This window comes from Nicotiana attenuata, chromosome 8, assembly GCF_001879085.1.
Source record: "Nicotiana attenuata strain UT chromosome 8, NIATTr2, whole genome shotgun sequence".
Lineage (NCBI taxonomy): Eukaryota > Viridiplantae > Streptophyta > Magnoliopsida > Solanales > Solanaceae > Nicotiana > Nicotiana attenuata.
The window spans coordinates 36,235-55,338 of record NC_031996.1 but is presented as its reverse complement, the minus strand read 5'-3'; the positions used below and the strand labels follow the sequence as shown (position 1 = coordinate 55,338).

Below are 19,104 nucleotides of genomic sequence, written 5' to 3'. Positions count from 1 at the left end.
TAGAGAAATTGAGTATGAAAAAGCTATTATAGATATACTATCATTAGCTCTACACATTATCACTTTTTTCTAATCAATTAACTTCACTACTATCATTAATACAGTAACGGAGTCCTATCCCAAATACTATTGTATCATAAGGATAATACTACAAAACTACATCTCTCTTCAAATTGAAGAGCTAAATATTTAGTTTGCTTGATAAATCTACTATCCATTTCTCCCAGCTGATTCTCAATTTTGTTGCATTTCCTCCGTCAAATTTCAAAATATTTGTATCCGTCACCAGAGTTGGTCATTCCCTCTTCCAATCACCCATCCGACGACCACCAAAAACCACTTGTTGAATGCCTAAATATCTGCATAGTGAACTACACATGTTAGCATCTCAGCTAAGATGATGTCAACCACTCATAAATTTGATAGTGAAACGCTTACTCTGAGCTCAGTACAGTCAAAGCAATTGAGAAGTACGTCAATTGGAGAAGAAATCAGCTGTACCAAGATCCACCCTATTATACACATGACCAAGTTGAAATAAGCAAGTTTATGAGTGGTTGACATCATCTTAGCTGAGATGCTAACAAAGGAATCTTTAACGAAATATTTGTAAATTTAAATGAAAAAGGTGCAAAGAAAGGCATACCAAACTCTGCCCCAATTGTCCTGGAATTCAACATTACTTATGTCATGGAACGATGAAGGCATCACCTTGGAGCCTTTGTCTGCATCATAAAGAGGATCAAACTCCAACGATGAACCCCCCAGCTGCATTCATTTAACACAAATATGAACCTTACCCAATTATGTTAAAGGGAGATTTCAATTCTTTGCAATCAAAAATTTCAGAAAAGAAAAAGGGGATGAATGAACTAATATGATCAAGCACATAATAGAACTAATAACTTCATACAGTTACAACTTGACCTAATACCAACTTGTTTCAAGGTATTACAAACTTCGAGGACGATGATTGTAAGTACTTCCACTTAATGATTGGTTACTTGCTAAGGAAGCAGAGTGATGGGAATGCAACACTAAACAACGGCAGAACAAAGAAAAATAGGTGTTTACCTGCAAATTAGATGAGTTAAATGCGCCTAATCGGCCGATGACATACCATGCCTGGATAACCTGCCATTAGGAGCAAATATCTTCCTCAAGTTATCAAACTCAATAGGCTAAAAGTAAGTCATGTGATGTGAGAAGTGAGAACAGAGAAGAAAACAACATACACTACCGAGAAGGTTAACGTCTCGATCAGATGGTGAGCCATATAATTCGAACCATATGTAGGAATCAGAGGATTAAAACTGTCAATTTCAAGTTAGATCCAGTGAGTGATATATCTTAACAATAAGCAAAGAATAAAAAAGAATATTGCAATAATAGGCAACATTTCAGTTTAATGATTATATTGTTAACTTAGTGTCATAGCCCAAGCTCATGGCCGAACAGATCTCACGGACAGCACCGGACCTAGGATTTGATGGGGATGGGTGCACCACTACATCTAACAGACCTGATGCTAGCCATAGAATATGCATAAGGGTGTGATTGGTTCAATGGGTTTTTGGATAAAGGATATTCGAAAATAACCCCGTCAAAAAGGTAAACAAAAGGGACACCCTTACTCGAGAAGACGAAATTTCCCCAAGAGAGTAGTTGCTCAAAAGCAAACTATCCAATACTTGAAACTATTTATCCATAATAATTATTATTTCCACACAGTATATTCATTCACCAATCAGGCACTAGAAACATTTTCCGACGAAAATAATTTCCTTCATACCAAAATCATATACGTTCTGCAAAGACACTCAACTAAAACTGCTGTAACAATTTTATTGTATAAGGGCCTATAAATATCTGCAAAGCATTTGCAGCTTTGTGACAGCTGATGTTAAGAAATATAAAGCACGAATAACAAACCAAAGGCCATGTATTTGAATTATAATAACTCATATTAACTCCAGTGCATTTCCTGATCTATACTTCTTTTTAGTTGTAGGACCTGTGTGGCTACAATCAGACACGCAAATAGTGATTTTAATGAACTATTACAAAGCAATTTTAACAAGAACCCTATATTGTCAGACAAAATAATCTAGAGTGACACCTTAAGAAGTGAACAAAGACATGGACTAATTCTCTTCTCCCGCTTTTATATTTAACAGAAATGAAGTGCACTACACCAGGGAATTTTAAGAAGACGGAAGAGTCAGAATTTATTTACTCTCTAAAGCTGACTTTGAATGCAAGCACAGATCCTGTTTTAGACTTGTAAAAATTTTGGCCCTTAGTTCGAACTCTTTCTTCGACCTATCAAAATGGAGAAAAGGATAAATTTAATTGAAATTTATCAATAAAAAGTGGAGTATCTGTAAAAGGATAAAATAGCACCCACCCTTTTCCTCAAAGCTCTGGATTGCCATACTATTCACCAAGCACAGCACAAAGCTCTGTGTCATGCTTACAAGCATCTTCTAACACTCTGAAAAAACAAAAACAAAAAAACGAAATGTTTCAAGCACCGACCGTGGTGGAGACTTGGCCATGTAACATAGAATAAAATCAAGGAGAAAGAAAAGGACTTGGCCCAAGCAGGGTAGTTGTGGAGACGTTCATATTCACGTTTCCTCTTCTCCTCCCTGACCTTCACCACCTCCGCCCTCTGGCGGTGGTTCCCGACCCTTTGGCACTGCTACTACTAGTAGCATCTGCACTTAAATCTCCCGCTGCAGCAGCATAATCGTCAAACATTCCATCTCCCTCTTTTTAATTGATAGCCAAGGACGTGAAGAGACACTCCATAGCGCCGCGGCCGGGCGCCGGCGCCGCCACTTGAGGAGGATTAAAGTGGAGGAATTGTTGATGCGTAAAAGACATTGGATGCATTCTTAGCTTTATCTTGCAGGAACACGAATTCAAAGCTTTTTATTTTAATTTAAAATTGGACATAAAATCTCTTTATTTCTATCTCTACTTTAATAAATTGTTTTTAAAAAAAATATTAAAGTATTAGGCGTTAGATTTAAAGGACTTCCACTCTAAAAGTCATAATAATATCTCATAGAATATTATTGAAGTATAAAGATAACATGCTAGATTTTGGATCCTATATTCTTTTGTATGTAGATTACTTGTTGAAAATTAAGGACGTGATTGATATTAATTTTGTATTGTCTCTTTGAATAATTAGGAAATGAGTTTCTCCTATTTGCTTTTTGATCACGCCCAACTCTAGTCCTAAAAAGGATAAGTGGTCGCTGCAAATATAATCCGATCTAAAAGTCGGGAGTCGAATCCCACAGAGAACTAAGGCTATAGCTATATCTGTTTAATATCACTAAGAAGAACAAGTTTGAACAATTTTCTAAATTATAAAGATTGAAGATTTATATTTCTAACTAATTAACTAACAAATATCATAAAGCGATAAAACTATCAACTAACGAGACAAAGGGTTGGAGACTAAATTAAGGAGGTCTAGAGTTATGATTTCCCAATTGTCGGAATCCTTCTAGCTATGTTCTCTACAATTTGCCAATGTATTCTCTACTGATCGTGAGCACTTTAGGTGCCGTAATTCTTTCTCGAGCAACTACAACAATTTACTAGACATATTCTCTCGAACTACGCTAGTTGGTTTTTATCTAACCGCTCATTAGACCACGTCAAGGCTTTGTTATTTCTAAACCTACCTTTAAACCCTATGTATTGATTCTCACATACGTTAGGAGTGACGTTGTTCAATAACTACCTAAATATGTACTCTCTCTCTAGCAGACACACTAAATAGGCACAGTCAATTGATGGCCATTCAATCAACAACAACAAACGCGTAGTTGAACAAGTAGAGAAATCCAACAACTCAATTATATAAAAACATAACAAGAATTTATCCTACAAAAAGTTCTATCAAAACCCTAGATAACAAATTAGCTATTCATAATAGTATGTAAAACTACAATACTAAAAGTCATAACCAACAATGAAAAATAGGAAGAGGAAGGAAAACTCGTAGAAGGATTCCCGGCCTTACTCCTATTGTGTCTCTGCCTCCTTAGGTCGAATTTGTGTCAAAAATTGGTCTCCTCCCTCAAAAATACCGTTTTTCCCATGTATATATACCAAGTAGGGTCGGGCCCAAATAATTATACTTCTCCTACGCGAAAAAGGATAATTTTTCATGTCTGGACTGCCGCGGCCGCGGTCAACCGCGGTACGGATGCGGTATTTTGGCAAGTGTACTGCCTCAGCCCGCCTCAGTCCGCGTCGCGGTTTCGATACCATTTTTTCACCCTGTTCCGTTTGGAATTTGGAAAAACTTAAAACATGAAAGTTGTAGCCCTTTTGAGTTAGATTTCCAACCATATATTGTGGAGCCCAAATGGAGTTCTGAGTAAAAAGTTATATGTATTTTACTAGACAGTGTGGAATATGTCTACTCGATTCTTCGTTTTGTTGCTCTATCATCTGTTGATCCCCGAATATGATCCCGGCTTAATTCCTTGGGCTTTTACTCAGACTCAAAGCTCTAAATCACTTGAGTTCATTCCATAACATCTACATAACTCGGAAGCACTCCTACAAGGCATAAAAACACACAACTAGTGCAAGACACTAGCGATTAAAACGCAAACTCAACTAAAGTGCAGTAAATTTGAGTGTAATAAGCGACTAAAATACGTAATTATAGCCTATCATCACACCCCACACTTAAACATTGCTCGTCCTCGAGCAATCAAACTACACTTTAATATAAACACGACATTTTTAAATAATTCTCCTAACTCATCAACCCCAAGAATATTTAAAATAGCTAAGCACAAAGCGTAACATCTTCACCTCAAGATTTGACTCACAAGTACAACGCATTATGCACAACTGACCTACCTACTCTAACATACGAGGTCACTGACATTACCTTTCCTTCATGAATCAAGTGCCCTCACACAACAAAAGAGAGTAGTTCCACGTAATAAAATTTAAGAATACTTAGGAACTCAAGATAGAAAGAATTCACTCACTCTCAAAAAATAACATTCATATGCCACAAAAGATGCACCATAAGCTTGCCCGTAGTGTACTACTCCACTAATCGAGCTCATTCAGTCTAGGATCAAGTAGGACTTTATTTGGTCGTAATGTAGGTACGGGACGGGTAGATACATTTAGATATAAGAGTGACTACACCTCCCTAAGCACTTTAATACATATACTTTAACATTCAACCCAATATTTATGTCAAACCAAAACTCCACCTTCACATCAATGTATATTACCCCATTCTTCTTTAAGCACACTTACATCAAAAGCCACCACTTATCAAGGAATATTTTGTTTTTTCAAAACACCAACTATTTTTTTTTCTTTTTTTTTTTCCAATTCAAGTGGCTCTTACTTTTTTCAAAAACAGTGCACCTTTCTCCTTATTTCATTAGTTCACTCAAAAGCCAAACCAACCACCCCACACTTTAACTTTTACACAGTTCATAATAATTCAAGGTGCTCATGAGAGGTTAAAAGGTTCAAATAGATGATTAATTCAAAAAATGGGTAAGGCTTGTAATGTGGTTGCCAAAGAAACAAGATTACAGGCTCAAAGGGGTTAAATACGATACATAACAATTAGGTGGGTAAAATATACATATCTGGCTCAAAAAAGAAACGCCTATATCACTTCCAGAACTGAACAAAAACTGCTATTTCGCTTTGCAAACACACAGGGCAAGTTCTAGGCATCAAATGCAATGTACAGAATTAACAAATCCTTACACACACATGGCACATAACTCACTCAGGATTGGTTTTCATCAAGACACTCTACTCAAAGCGGTAAGCAAATTTAAGATCATAAAAATTTAAGGTACTTATACAAGAGTCAAAAAACTGAGCCTAAGCGTCACAACCAAAGTACTCACTATTCTCAAGGCATAACAAAATCAAGAGATATTGCTTCAATTCAAAACACAACACAATGGCTCCTACTCCAAAAAAAAAAACTAACTACACCCGGTTCAAACAAAACCCTGGAAAAGAACCACGGCACAAAGAAAAACCAAGGGGGAATTATTACACTAACTACAAAGAAAATCTTTTTTTTTTTTTTTTTTTTAGACTTAACTCCATCAGAAAATTGTCTACAAGATCCATCGTCAGGAAAAGTCCAATCCTTTCTATTTTTGAAAAAAAAAATTAGTCAATTAAACTAATACAACTAAAATAGCATAGAAAGTCACCTAGACAATTTCCTCACCCCACACTTACAATTGTGCATTGTCCCAATGCACACCCATACATACAAGAGGGTAAAAAGAAACTCCCTGGTAGCCATTTCATCGTTACGTAACGACGATTTAACGATACGATACAATAAAATTTAAGTAACAATCAAAACAAACATTGTATTTAAAGTAACAATACGATACAAACGATAGGTAACAACCATCCAAACAAGCTGTTAAAGACTTCCACTCTAAAAGTCATAATAATAATCTCATAGAATATTATTGAAATATAAGATAACATGCTAGATTTGGATCCTATATTCTTTGTATGTAATTACTCTTGAAAATTAAGGGTGTGATTTTATTTAATTTTATATTGTCCTTTAAAATAATTAGGAATTGAGTTTCTCCTATTTGCTTTTACATAAGAATATAATAGAAATTAAATAGCAACGAAGTTTTGAAGATTCAAGCATGATATCTCTCTTCATAACAAAAACGGAGCTAAAATTTGAAGTTTTATGGGTTCTACGATAAGTATTGAACCATAGCGAAAGACTAAAATCTTTCTATACAAAAAATAAAGACTAAATCTATTTGTTCATATTAAAATGAAAAACACTAAGTATTTTAAAGGAGCTAGAGTTGTGCAAGCTAATTTTCATTTGTTTAAAATTTTAATTTTTTTCTAAAATTATAACTTTAAGCAGCCAGATTTCCCTAGCACCGATACTAGATTCAGCCGCGGGAAAACTGCCCTCAACAAGGAATAATAGCCGGGGATCTCTTGGTATCCCGAGGATCTCTTGGTATCCTCATCATATACACTAGGGATCTCTTGGTATCCCGAGGATCTCTTGGTATCCTCAATAAGTAAGCCGTGGATCTCTTGGTATCCCGAGGATCTCTTGGTATCCTCATCATATACACTAGGGATCTCTTGGTATCCCGAGGATCTCTTGGTATCCTCACCATATACACTAGGGATCTCTTGGTATCCCGAGGATCTCTTGGTATCCTCAATAAGTAAGCCGGGGATCTCTTGGTATCCCAGTATATATATAGAAACACATGTGCCAGGGATCTCTTGGTATCCCGCACCCTTAATCCAGAATATCTCAAGTACAGGGGGATCTCCCGGGAAGCCGTCCCGTAGTCCCAAATTAAACACACAACAACAAGCAACTCATAGTCTCAGAATAATGCCAAAAGATCAGGACAAGAAATAGTAAATTCTAGCCTAACATGCTCCACAGAGTACAAATAGCACAGCTAAACAATTAGCAAGTAAGCCAGATAAACATGAGTCTCTAAGCTAGCACAGGTATAAACTTACAGTTTAAAATGAACAAGTAAACATGAAATCTCAATTTAAATACTTCAAGTAGAAACGGGTTTACAACAATTAGCTCAAGTACGCGCTCGTCACCTCACGTACGAGGCATTCAAATATTCAAAGATCATGTCCTAAAGGGGAAAGTCCCCCACACAAGGTTAGACAAGTCACTTACCTCGAACCGGCTCAATATTAACTAGAAACCACGCTCTTGCCACGAGTATCCGACTCCAAATGGCTCAAATCTATTCAATTCAATTACACATCGTAAATAACATCGCAAACACCTGGTTTTGCTAATAAATTCAAAGCTACGGCGTAAAATTAGGTGAAATGACCAAAATGCCCTTCAGGCCAACGCCTCGGAATCGAATAATTTTCACATTTTTAGAACCCTCGTACTTTCACGAGTCTAACCATATAAAAATCTCCCAAATCGGAGGTCAAATGCCCACTCAAAACTCAATAGTTTAGGCAATGAAGTTTTACCCCAAATTATCCAAATTTTTTTTATCCTAAACTTCGAATTCCAATGATGTATTTAACTATATAATGATGAAATATAACAAAAGGACCAAGAAACGTAAGTGATCTTCTCTTCGAAACCCACTACAAATCGCCTAAAACCGAGCTCTCAATTGATTTTTCCAACTTATGAAATTAAAACCCTTGAATTTCTATATCTGTACAGTGAATGCCGCTTCTGCGGTCTAGGGNACGAGCCATGCTTTATTTGAACCAACATCTGGACACCTCGGTTGTCAGAAATGTGAGAGTCTTCATCATGTGAAGCTTTAGCATGACATAGTTCCGAGTTTGGTCGTTTGTGAACATCAGACACCTGTGTAGGAAGTCATACAAGCAACAAAAAAGAAATCACAAATGTCGATAGACCTTAACTTCAACTCTTTTCCCTCTTCTATGAGTAAAAGTTCAAAGCATAACCTACAGATTTCACATGCTCCTACCCTTTTAACACTAAAATATTTTCAGTCTTATGCTCCCTCATTAGAAACTAAAAAATACATTTTGAATTCTTATTTTACTAAAGAGATAAATGAACTTTTGATCCTTGAGTTACGGTAAATTCTGATTTAGGTTCTCGTGATATTTGGCTAAGCATATTTAGCCTTCAATAAATTAAATTGTGTGTTTCTTTATCTCTTTATAACATACAAGTCTCCAATCCTAAAAATGTTGGAACTAATGTAAGTATAACAGCAACTTATCCTTAATCCCAACTCTTTATTACATACAACTCTCCAAGCCGGGGATACCGTTCACATGACAGGTAGCTGCCTATTTCTACTACTTTCTAGGAAACAAGTCAGAAGTATCCCAGAATTGATGTACTACATCCAAACGCAAGGGGGGCTAGAGAAATTGAGTATGAAAAAGCTATTATAGATATACTATCATTAGCTCTACACATTATCACTTTTTTCTAATCAATTAACTTCACTACTATCATTAATACAGTAACGGAGTCCTATCCCAAATACTATTGTATCATAAGGATAATACTACAAAACTACATCTCTCTTCAAATTGAAGAGCTAAATATTTAGTTTGCTTGATAAATCTACTATCCATTTCCTCCCAGCTGATTCTCAATTTTGTTGCATTTCCTCCGTCAAATTTCAAAATATTTGTATCCGTCACCAGAGTTGGTCATTCCCTCTTCCCAATCACCCATCCGACGACCACCAAAAACCACTTGTTGAATGCCTAAATATCTGCATAGTGAACTACACATGTTAGCATCTCAGCTAAGATGATGTCAACCACTCATAAATTTGATAGTGAAACGCTTACTCTGAGCTCAGTACAGTCAAGCAATTGAGAAGTACGTCAATTGAGAAGAAATCAGCTGTACCAAGATCCACCCTATTATACACATGACCAAGTTGAAATAAGCAAGTTTATGAGTGGTTGACATCATCTTAGCTGAGATGCTAACAAGGAATCTTTAACGAAATATTTGTAAATTTAAATGAAAAAGGTGCAAAGAAAGGCATACCAAACTCTGCCCCAATTGTCCTGGAATTCAACATTACTTATGTCATGGAACGATGAAGGCATCACCTTGGAGCCTTTGTCTGCATCATAAAGAGGATCAAACTCCAACGATGAACCCCCCAGCTGCATTCATTTAACACAAATATGAACCTTACCCAATTATGTTAAAGGGAGATTTCAATTCTTTGCAATCAAAAATTTCAGAAAAGAAAAAAGGGGATGAATGAACTAATATGATCAAGCACATAATAGAACTAATAACTTCATACAGTTACAACTTGACCTAATACCAACTTGTTTCAAGGTATTACAAACTTCGAGGACGATGATTGTAAGTACTCCACTTAATGATTGGTTACTTGCTAAGGAAGCAGAGTGATGGGAATGACAACACTAAACAACGGCAGGACAAAGAAATAATAGGTGTTTACCTGCAAATTAGATGAGTTAAATGCGCCTAATCGGCCGATGACATACCATGCCTGGATAACCTGCCATTAGGAGCAAAATATCTTCCTCAAGTTATCAAACTCAATAGGCTAAAAGTAAGTCATGTGATGTGAGAAGTGAGAACAGAGAAGAAAACAACATACACTACCGAGAAGGTTAACGTCTCGATCAGATGGTGAGCCATATAATTCGAACCATATGTAGGAATCAAGAGGATTAAAACTGTCAATTCAAGTTAGATCCAGTGAGTGATATATCTTAACATTATAGCAAAGAATAAAAAAGAATATTGCAATAATAGGCAACATTTCAGTTTAATGATTATATTGTTAACTTAGTGTCATAGCCCAAGCTCATGGCCGAACAGATCTCACGGACAGCACCGGACCTAGGATTTGATGGGGATGGGTGCACCACTACATCTAACAGACCTGATGCTAGCCATAGAATATGCATAAGGGTGTGATTGGTTCAATGGGTTTTTGGATAAAGGATATTCGAAATAAACCCGTCAAAAAGGTAAACAAAAGGGACACCCTTACTCGAGAAGACGAAAATTTCCCCAAGAGAGTAGTTGCTCAAAAAGCAAACTATCCAATACTTGAAACTATTTATCCATAATAATTATTATTTCCACACAGTATATTTCATTCACCAATCAGGCACTAGAAACATTTTCCGACGAAAATAATTTCCTTCATACCAAAATCATATACGTTCTGCAAAGACACTCAACTAAAACTGCTGAACAATTTATTGTATAAGGGCCTATAAATATCTGCAAAGCATTTGCAGCTTTGTGACAGCTGATGTTAAGAAATATAAAGCACGAATAACAAACCAAAAGGCCATGTATTTGAATTATAATAACTCATATTAACTCCAGTGCATTTCCTGATCTATATCTTCTTTTTAGTTGTAGGACCTGTGTTGCTACAATCAGACACGCAAATAGTGATTTTAATGAACTATTACAAAGCAATTTTAACAAGAACCCTATATTGTCAGACAAAATAACCTTAGAGTGACACCTTAAGAAGTGAACAAAGACATGGACTAATTCTTCTTCTCCGCTTTTATATTTAACAGAATGAAGTGCACTACACCAGGGAATTTTAAGAAGACGGAAGAGTCAGAATTTATTTACTCTCTAAAGCTGACTTTGAATGCAAGCACAGATCCTGTTTTAGACTTGTAAAAATTTTGGCCCTTAGTTCGAACTCTTTCTTCGACCTATCAAAATGGAGAAAAGGATAAATTTAATTGAAATTTAATCAATAAAAAGTGGAGTATCTGTAAAAGGATAAAATAGCACCCACCCTTTTCCTCATAAGCTCTGGATTGCCAATACTATCACCAAGCACAGCACAAAGCTCTGTGTCATGCTTACAAGCATCTTCTAACACTCTGAAAAAACAAAAACAAAAAAACGAAATGTTTCAAGCACCGACCGTGGTGGAGACTTGGCCATGTAACATAGAATAAAATCAAGGGAGAAAGAAAAGGACTTGGCCCAAGCAGGGTAGTTGTGGAGACGTTCATATTCACGTTTCCTCTTCTCCTCCCTGACCTTCAACAACCTCCGCCCTCTGGCGGTGGTTCCCGACCCTTTGGCACTGCTACTACTAGTAGCATCTGCACTTAAATCTCCCGCTGCAGCAGCAGTAATCGTCAAACATTCCATCTCCCTCTTTTTAATTGATAGCCAAGGACGTGAAGAGACACTCCATAGCGCCGGCGCCGGCGCCGGCGCCGCCACTTGAGGAGGATTAAAGTGGAGGAATTGTTGATGCGTAAAAGACATTGGATGCATTCTTAGCTTTATCTTGCAGGAACACGAATTCAAAGCTTTTTATTTTAATTTAAAATTGGACATAAAATCTCTTTATTTCTATCTCTACTTTAATAAATTGTTTTTAAAAAAAATATTAAAGTAATTAGGCGTTAGATTTAAAGGACTTCCACTCTAAAAGTCATAATAATAATCTCATAGAATATTATTGAAGTATAAGATAACATGCTAGATTTTGGATCCTATATTCTTTTGTATGTAGATTACTGTTGAAAATTAAGGACGTGATTGATATTAATTTTGTATTGTCTCTTTGAATAATTAGGAAATGAGTTTCTCCTATTTGCTTTTTGATCACGCCCAACTCTAGTCCTAAAAAGGATAAGTGGTCGCTGCAAATATAATCCGATCTAAAAGTCGGGAGTCGAATCCCACAGAGAACTAAGGCTTAGCTATATCTGTTTAATATCACTAAGAAGACAAGTTTGAACAATTTTCTAAATTATAAAGATTGAGATTTATATTTCTAACTAATTAACTAACAAATATCATAAAGCGATAAAACTATCAACTAACGAGACAAAGGGTTGGAGACTAAATTAAGGAGGTCTAGAGTTATGATTTCCCAATTGTCGGAATCCTTCTAGCTATGTTCTCTACAATTTCGCCAATGTATTCTCTACTGATCGTGAGCACTTTAGGTGCCGTAATTCTTTCTCGAGCAACTACAACAATTTACTAGACATATTCTCTCGAACTACGCTAGTTGGTTTTATCTAACCGCTCATTATGACCACGTCAAGGCTTTGTTATTTCTAAACCTACCTTTAAACCCTATGTATTGATTTCTCACATACGTTAGGAGTGACGTTGTTCAATAACTACCTAAATATGTACTCTCTCTCTAGCAGACACACTAAATAGGCACAGTCAATTGATGGCCATTCAATCAACAACAACAAACGCGTAGTTGAACAAGTAGAGAAATCCAACAACTCAATTATATAAAAACATAACAAGAATTTATCCTACAAAAAGTTCTATCAAAACCCTAGATAACAAATTAGCTATTCATAATAGTATGTAAAACTACAATACTAAAAGTCATAACCAACAATGAAAAATAGGAAGAGGAAGGAAAACTCGTAGAAGGATTCCCGGCCTTACTCCTATTGTGTCTCTGCCTCCTTAGGTCGAATTTGTGTCAAAAATTGGTCTCCTCCCTCAAAAATACCGTTTTTCCATGTATATATACCAAGTAGGGTCGGGCCCAAATAATTATACCTTCTCCTACGCGAAAAAGGATAATTTTTCATGTCTGGACTGCCGCGGCCGCGGTCAACCGCGGTACGGATGCGGTATTTGGCAAGTGTACTGCCTCAGCCCGCCTCAGGTCCGCGGTCGCGGTTTCGATAGCATTTTTCACCCTGTTCCGTTTGGAATTTGGAAAAACTTAAAACATGAAAGTTGTAGCCCTTTGAGTTAGATTTCCAACCATATATTGTGGAGCCCAAATGGAGTTCTGAGTAAAAAGTTATATGTATTTTACTAGACAGTGTGGAATATGTCTACTCGATTCTTCGTTTTGTTGCTCTATCATCTGTTGATCCCCGAATATGATCCCGGCTTAATTCCTTGGGCTTTTACTCAGACTTCAAAGCTCTAAATCACTTGAGTTCATTCCATAACATCTACATAACTCGGAAGCACTCCTACAAGGCATAAAACACACAACTAGTGCAAGACACTAGCGATTAAAACGCAAACTCAACTAAAGTGCAGTAAATTTGAGTGTAATAAGCGACTAAAATACGTAATTATAGCCTATCATCAACACCCCACACTTAAACATTGCTCGTCCTCGAGCAATCAAACTACACTTTATATAAACACGACATTTTTAAATAATTCTCCTAACTCATCACACCAAGAATATTTAAAATAGACTAAGCACAAAAGCGTAACATCTTCACCTCAAGATTTGACTCACAAGTACAACGCATTATGCACAACTGACCTACCTACTCTAACATAGAGGTCACTGACATTACCTTTCCTTCATGAATCAAGTGCCCTCACACAACAAAAGAGAGTAGTTCCACGTAATAAAATTTAAGAATACTTAGGAACTCAAGATAGAAAGAATTCACTCACTCTCAAAAATAACATTCATATGCCACAAAAGATGCACCATAAGCTTGCCCGTAGTGTACTACTCCACTAATCGAGCTCATTCAGTCTAGGATCAAGTAGGACTTTATTTGGTCGTAATGTAGGCTACGGGACGGGTAGGATACATTTAGATATAAGAGTGACTACACCTCCCTAAGCACTTTAATACATATACTTTAACATTCAAACCCAATATTTATGTCAAACCAAAACTCCACCTTCACATCAATGTATATTACCCCATTCTTCTTTAAGCACACTTACATCAAAAGCCACCACTTATCAAGGAATATTTTGTTTTTTCACAACAATCCAACTATTTTTTTTTCTTTTTTTTTTTCCAATTCAAGTGGCTCTTACTTTTTTCAAAAACAGTGCACCTTTCTCCTTATTTCATTAGTTCCACTCAAAAGCCAAACCAACCACCCCACACTTTAACTTTTACACAGTTCATAATAATTCAAGTGCTCATGAGAGGTTAAAAGGTTCAAATAGATGATTAATTCAAACAAATGGGTAAGGCTTGTAATGTGGTTGCCAAAGAAACAAGATTACAGGCTCAAAGGGGTTAAATACGATACATAACAATTAGGTGGGTAAAATATACATATCTGGCTCAACAAAGAAACGCCTATATCACTTCCAAGACTGAACAAAACTGCTATTTCGCTTTGCAAACACACAGGGCAAGTTCTAGGCATCAAATGCAATGTACAGAATATAACAAATCCTTACACACACATGGCACATAACTCACTCAGGATTGGTTTTCATCAAGACACTCTACTCAAAGCGGTTAAGCAAATTTAAGATCATAAAATTTAAGGTACTTATACAAGAGTCAAAAACTGAGCCTAAGCGTCACAACCAAAGTACTCACTATTCTCAAGGCATAACAAAATCAAGAGATATTGCTTCAATTCAAAACACAACACAATGGCTCCTACTCCAAAAAAAAAAACTAACTACACCCGGTTCAAACAAAACCCTTGGAAAAGAACCACGGCACAAAGAAAAACCAAGGGGGAATTATTACACTAACTACAAAGAAAATCTTTTTTTTTTTTTTTTTAGACTTAACTCCATCAAGAAAATTGTCTACAAGATCCATCGTCAGGAAAAGTCCAATCCTTTCTATTTTTGAAAAAAAAAATTAGTCAATTAAACTAATACAACTAAAATAGCATAGAAAGTCACCTAGACAATTTCCTCACCCCACACTTACAATTGTGCATTGTCCCCAATGCACACCCATACATACAAGAGGGTAAAAGAAACTCCCTGGTAGGCCATTTCATCGTTACGTAACGACGGATTTAACGATACGATACAATAAAATTTAAGTAACAATCAAAACAAACATTGTATTTAAAGTAACAATACGATACAATACGATAGGTAACAACCATCCAAACAAGCTGTTAAAGGACTTCCACTCTAAAAGTCATAATAATAATCTCATAGAATATTATTGAAATATAAGATAACATGCTAGATTTTGGATCCTATATTCTTTTGTATGTAGATTACTCTTGAAAATTAAGGGTGTGATTTATTTTAATTTTATATTGTCTCTTTAAATAATTAGGAATTGAGTTTCTCCTATTTGCTTTTACATAAGAATATAATAGAAATTAATAGCAACGAAGTTTGAAGATTCAAGCATGATATCTCTCTTCATAACAAAAACGGAGCTAAAATTTGAAGTTTTATGGGTTCTACGATAAGTATTGAACCATAGCGAAAGACTAAAATCTTTCTATACAAAAAATAAAGACTAAATCTATTTGTTCATATTAAAATGAAAAACACTAAGTATTTTAAAGGAGCTTAGAGTTGCAAGCTAATTTTCATTGTTTAAAATTTTAATTTTTTTCTAAAATTATAACTTTAACAATGCAATGTAAAGTTATGATCCGTCGTAATAGTTCACAGATGATTCTTTTTATATTTTAAATTAATATAGTTTATTTCGTGATACAACAATAATTGTTTCATATAATATTTATTCTTGCATGCCAAATATCTGTTGTTACAAATAGTGGGTTATCTAATATTTGATTATCAGTTTTAAAAAAAAAAAATCATGCATATGCTAGAGATCACATTAGACTTCAAGAAAATTACCAGAAATTACGTACTACTAAATACATTAAAAGAAAGAAATATTTATTGTGCATTTGCAAATAAAATAAAAGGAAAATATATTCTACAACTTTGAGATACTTTCGATGGTTTAATTCTACTTTTTGGTCCTCCAATTACCAAAAGTACTACAACCATGCAGTGCCGCTAGTAAATATGATTAAGCAGAAAAACATAAAATGATAACAAAAAGTATATGTACTTGTAAATATGCTTAAGCAGAAAATATTTGAGATGGGACCAAGCGAAACAATCTATGCTAGCTATGAGAAATTGAATGAGTTTTTTTCTGAGATCGGGGGTTAACCCCGTGCCCAATGAACAACAAGATAATCAAACAGTCTCATGTTTGATTATCTTATTTAAGTGGAACTGGTCACAATCCCTGCATGTCCTTGCAACATTTAGTACAACATGCCTTAGGTAAAATAACTTCCAAACTGTTTTACTTCACACCCACTAGCAAAAACGGACTTTTATAGTTGGGAGAAATTAAAATTTCATCATTCACCCAAAGTCATAAAGAAACTAAAACTAATTGCCAGAGAAGGGGACGAATAATTAAGTAATAAGTATATACTTTATCTTTTCCAGTATAACAAAATTTTTATTAAAGAAAGTTCTTAAAATCTTTCATAAATCACATGGAGAACAAAAAATTTATCTCTTTTATAATTAGCGTATTCTTCTAAATTATCAAATCTTGTTCATGTTTGTGATCCCTTCATTTACCCGTTAATTTTAACCAAAAACCATATGCTAGTTATTTTTCGAAAAAGTTGTTTGCTAATAGATTTTTGGACTATTCGCTTTTGTCGTCTTTTTACGGGAAAATATCAGGTATATTCATTTATAAGTAGCTTATTATAAAAATTGGCTAATTCATAAAATATTACCAATATTAGCCGATTAACCATTTGTAGCCAAAAATTTTGCTTTCTTTTTAGTGGGTGTATTAGAATAGATTGGGTACATCTTAAGGAGCTTAAGTCTCAGTTTTGGGATGATTTGATGGAGTTTTGAGGTGATTTGAATTGAAAATTTGAAGTAGAAGATGAACATGAAAAAAATGACATATGTATCACATTGTGTATCACACATGTATCATATTTGTATCACATGTATATCCATATATACATGCGTGTGAGATACATGTTTGATATATGTGTCGCAGAAGAATCTTTTAAACTCGATTTTAACTATGAATTTTGATACCAAATCACTTTCAATCTTCCTCAAAATTTGTATATTGACTCATCTATATGTTTTCAATGAATCTCAACCATACCCATTGAAAAAAACTCCTTTTTTGCTTAGATTTTTGAAAACTTATATATATATATATATATATATCACGTTTAAAAATATGCAAGGAGATCTTTGTGTATGATTCTTGGAGAAAAAGAACCTTATTTATTTGAGTTTTTAATTTTTATATATATTTGGTTAGTTTTAATAAGTTTATGAATAATGACTAGAAATTGATAGGTTAGAATTTTTTGAGAACATTTCTGTAAGATTTCCTCTTTTTACCGACTAAAAGTCTAAAACTAATCAACAGTTACTCTGTCTCAATATTTAAGTGGGCTCTTTTATTTGACCACATCACTTTGATCTTTACAAAAGTTCAAGAAAAAGACATGGCAGTTTCCATATTTGAAGTTAATATGCAGTAATAATTAGGTTCACTAAATATTTAATATATATGTATGTATATATAATCTAAATAAAATTCTTAATAATATTTACGTGAACTCATAACTTGTAAACTATGTTCGCCTAGGGGCGGATCTACCGTGAGAGTTCGGGGTGGTACAACACCTGCCCGCTTCGGTTAAAATTTTGAATATGTAACTATATATCTAGGCTAAAACGTATATATACTTAAAGTACCACCCACAATTCACAAACGTGATGCGGGTGCCACTGGTTCAGTAAGGCTTTTCAGCTTTTGTAGTCTTTCTTTTTCAAAAGAACCCAGTTCGAATCGTATGGACGCAATAATGCTCTAGCTTGCCGCCTCTTCCTTGCATTTTCCTTTGCTCTTCTCCTTTTGAAGAACGTAAGGTCTGGAGAAAGCCACACCTCAAGGGGCTGATGTAGGCAGCCTACCCTAATTGATAACGGGGATGGAATAGGGGTTGGATGGTTAGGACACCCTATCTTTAGAAATAGAAAAGGGCGTAAACTTTTTGTACGTGGTATGCCTGCTTTTTTTGTAACATTTTCGATCGTTTTGGTAGATGGCGATAGAATTGTTAGAGCCAATGTTCCTTTTAGAAGGGCAGAATCGAAGTAGAGTGTTGAACAAGTAGGTGTAACTGTGTTCTACGGCAATGAACTCAACCGCGTCAGTAATAGTGATCCTGCTACTGTGAAAAAATATGCTAAACGTGCTCAATTGGGTAAAATTTTTGAATTAGATCATATGCTACTTAGAAATTCGATGGTGTTTTTCGTAGTTGTCCAAGGGGTTGGTTTACTTTTAGGCATGCTTCGTTTGCTTTGCTCTTCTTCTTCGAACACATTTGGCATGATGGTAGAATCATGTTCAGAGATGTTTGTGCTGGTATTAACCCAGATTTAGCTGCTCAAGTCAAAGTTGGGGCATTCCAAATATTGATGGTTGCTTTCACTGTTCGAACTGCCTCTCTACCTACATTAGGTAGGGTAAGGTCTTCGTACAGATTTCCCTCCCCAGACCCCACCTGTTGGGAACATACTGGGTTTGTTGTTGTTGTTGTTGTTTCACTGTTCGAACTCATGACCTATAAGTTACACGGAGACAACTTTATCATTGCTCTAAGGCTCCCTTCTTTGTTGACAGTGTCGAACTCAAATTTTAGTGTTTTAAACTCATGCATTGAATTAGATCTGTGTCCTTGTTACACTAGATAAGACCAAATTCTCATATATCCGCTTTTTTATTACAACTTTCTTTTGTGCATAGTTTAATT

At 35.3% G+C, this 19,104-nt stretch overlaps 1 protein-coding gene and 1 pseudogene across 1 annotated transcript; both read right to left on the bottom strand.

Annotated features, from left to right (window-relative positions):
- On the bottom strand, window positions 224-2,763 carry LOC109231414 (annotated as a pseudogene).
- LOC109230700 lies at window positions 8,798-11,901 on the bottom strand. Its single transcript, XM_019396104.1, has 8 exons — window positions 11,547-11,901; window positions 11,358-11,445; window positions 11,186-11,271; window positions 10,182-10,260; window positions 10,020-10,079; window positions 9,590-9,711; window positions 9,385-9,456; window positions 8,798-9,305 (listed from the first exon to the last, which is right to left on the bottom strand). Exons 1-8 carry the CDS (start codon window positions 11,849-11,851, stop codon window positions 9,203-9,205), a joined length of 915 nt encoding a protein of 304 aa, XP_019251649.1. The 5' UTR covers window positions 11,852-11,901; the 3' UTR covers window positions 8,798-9,202.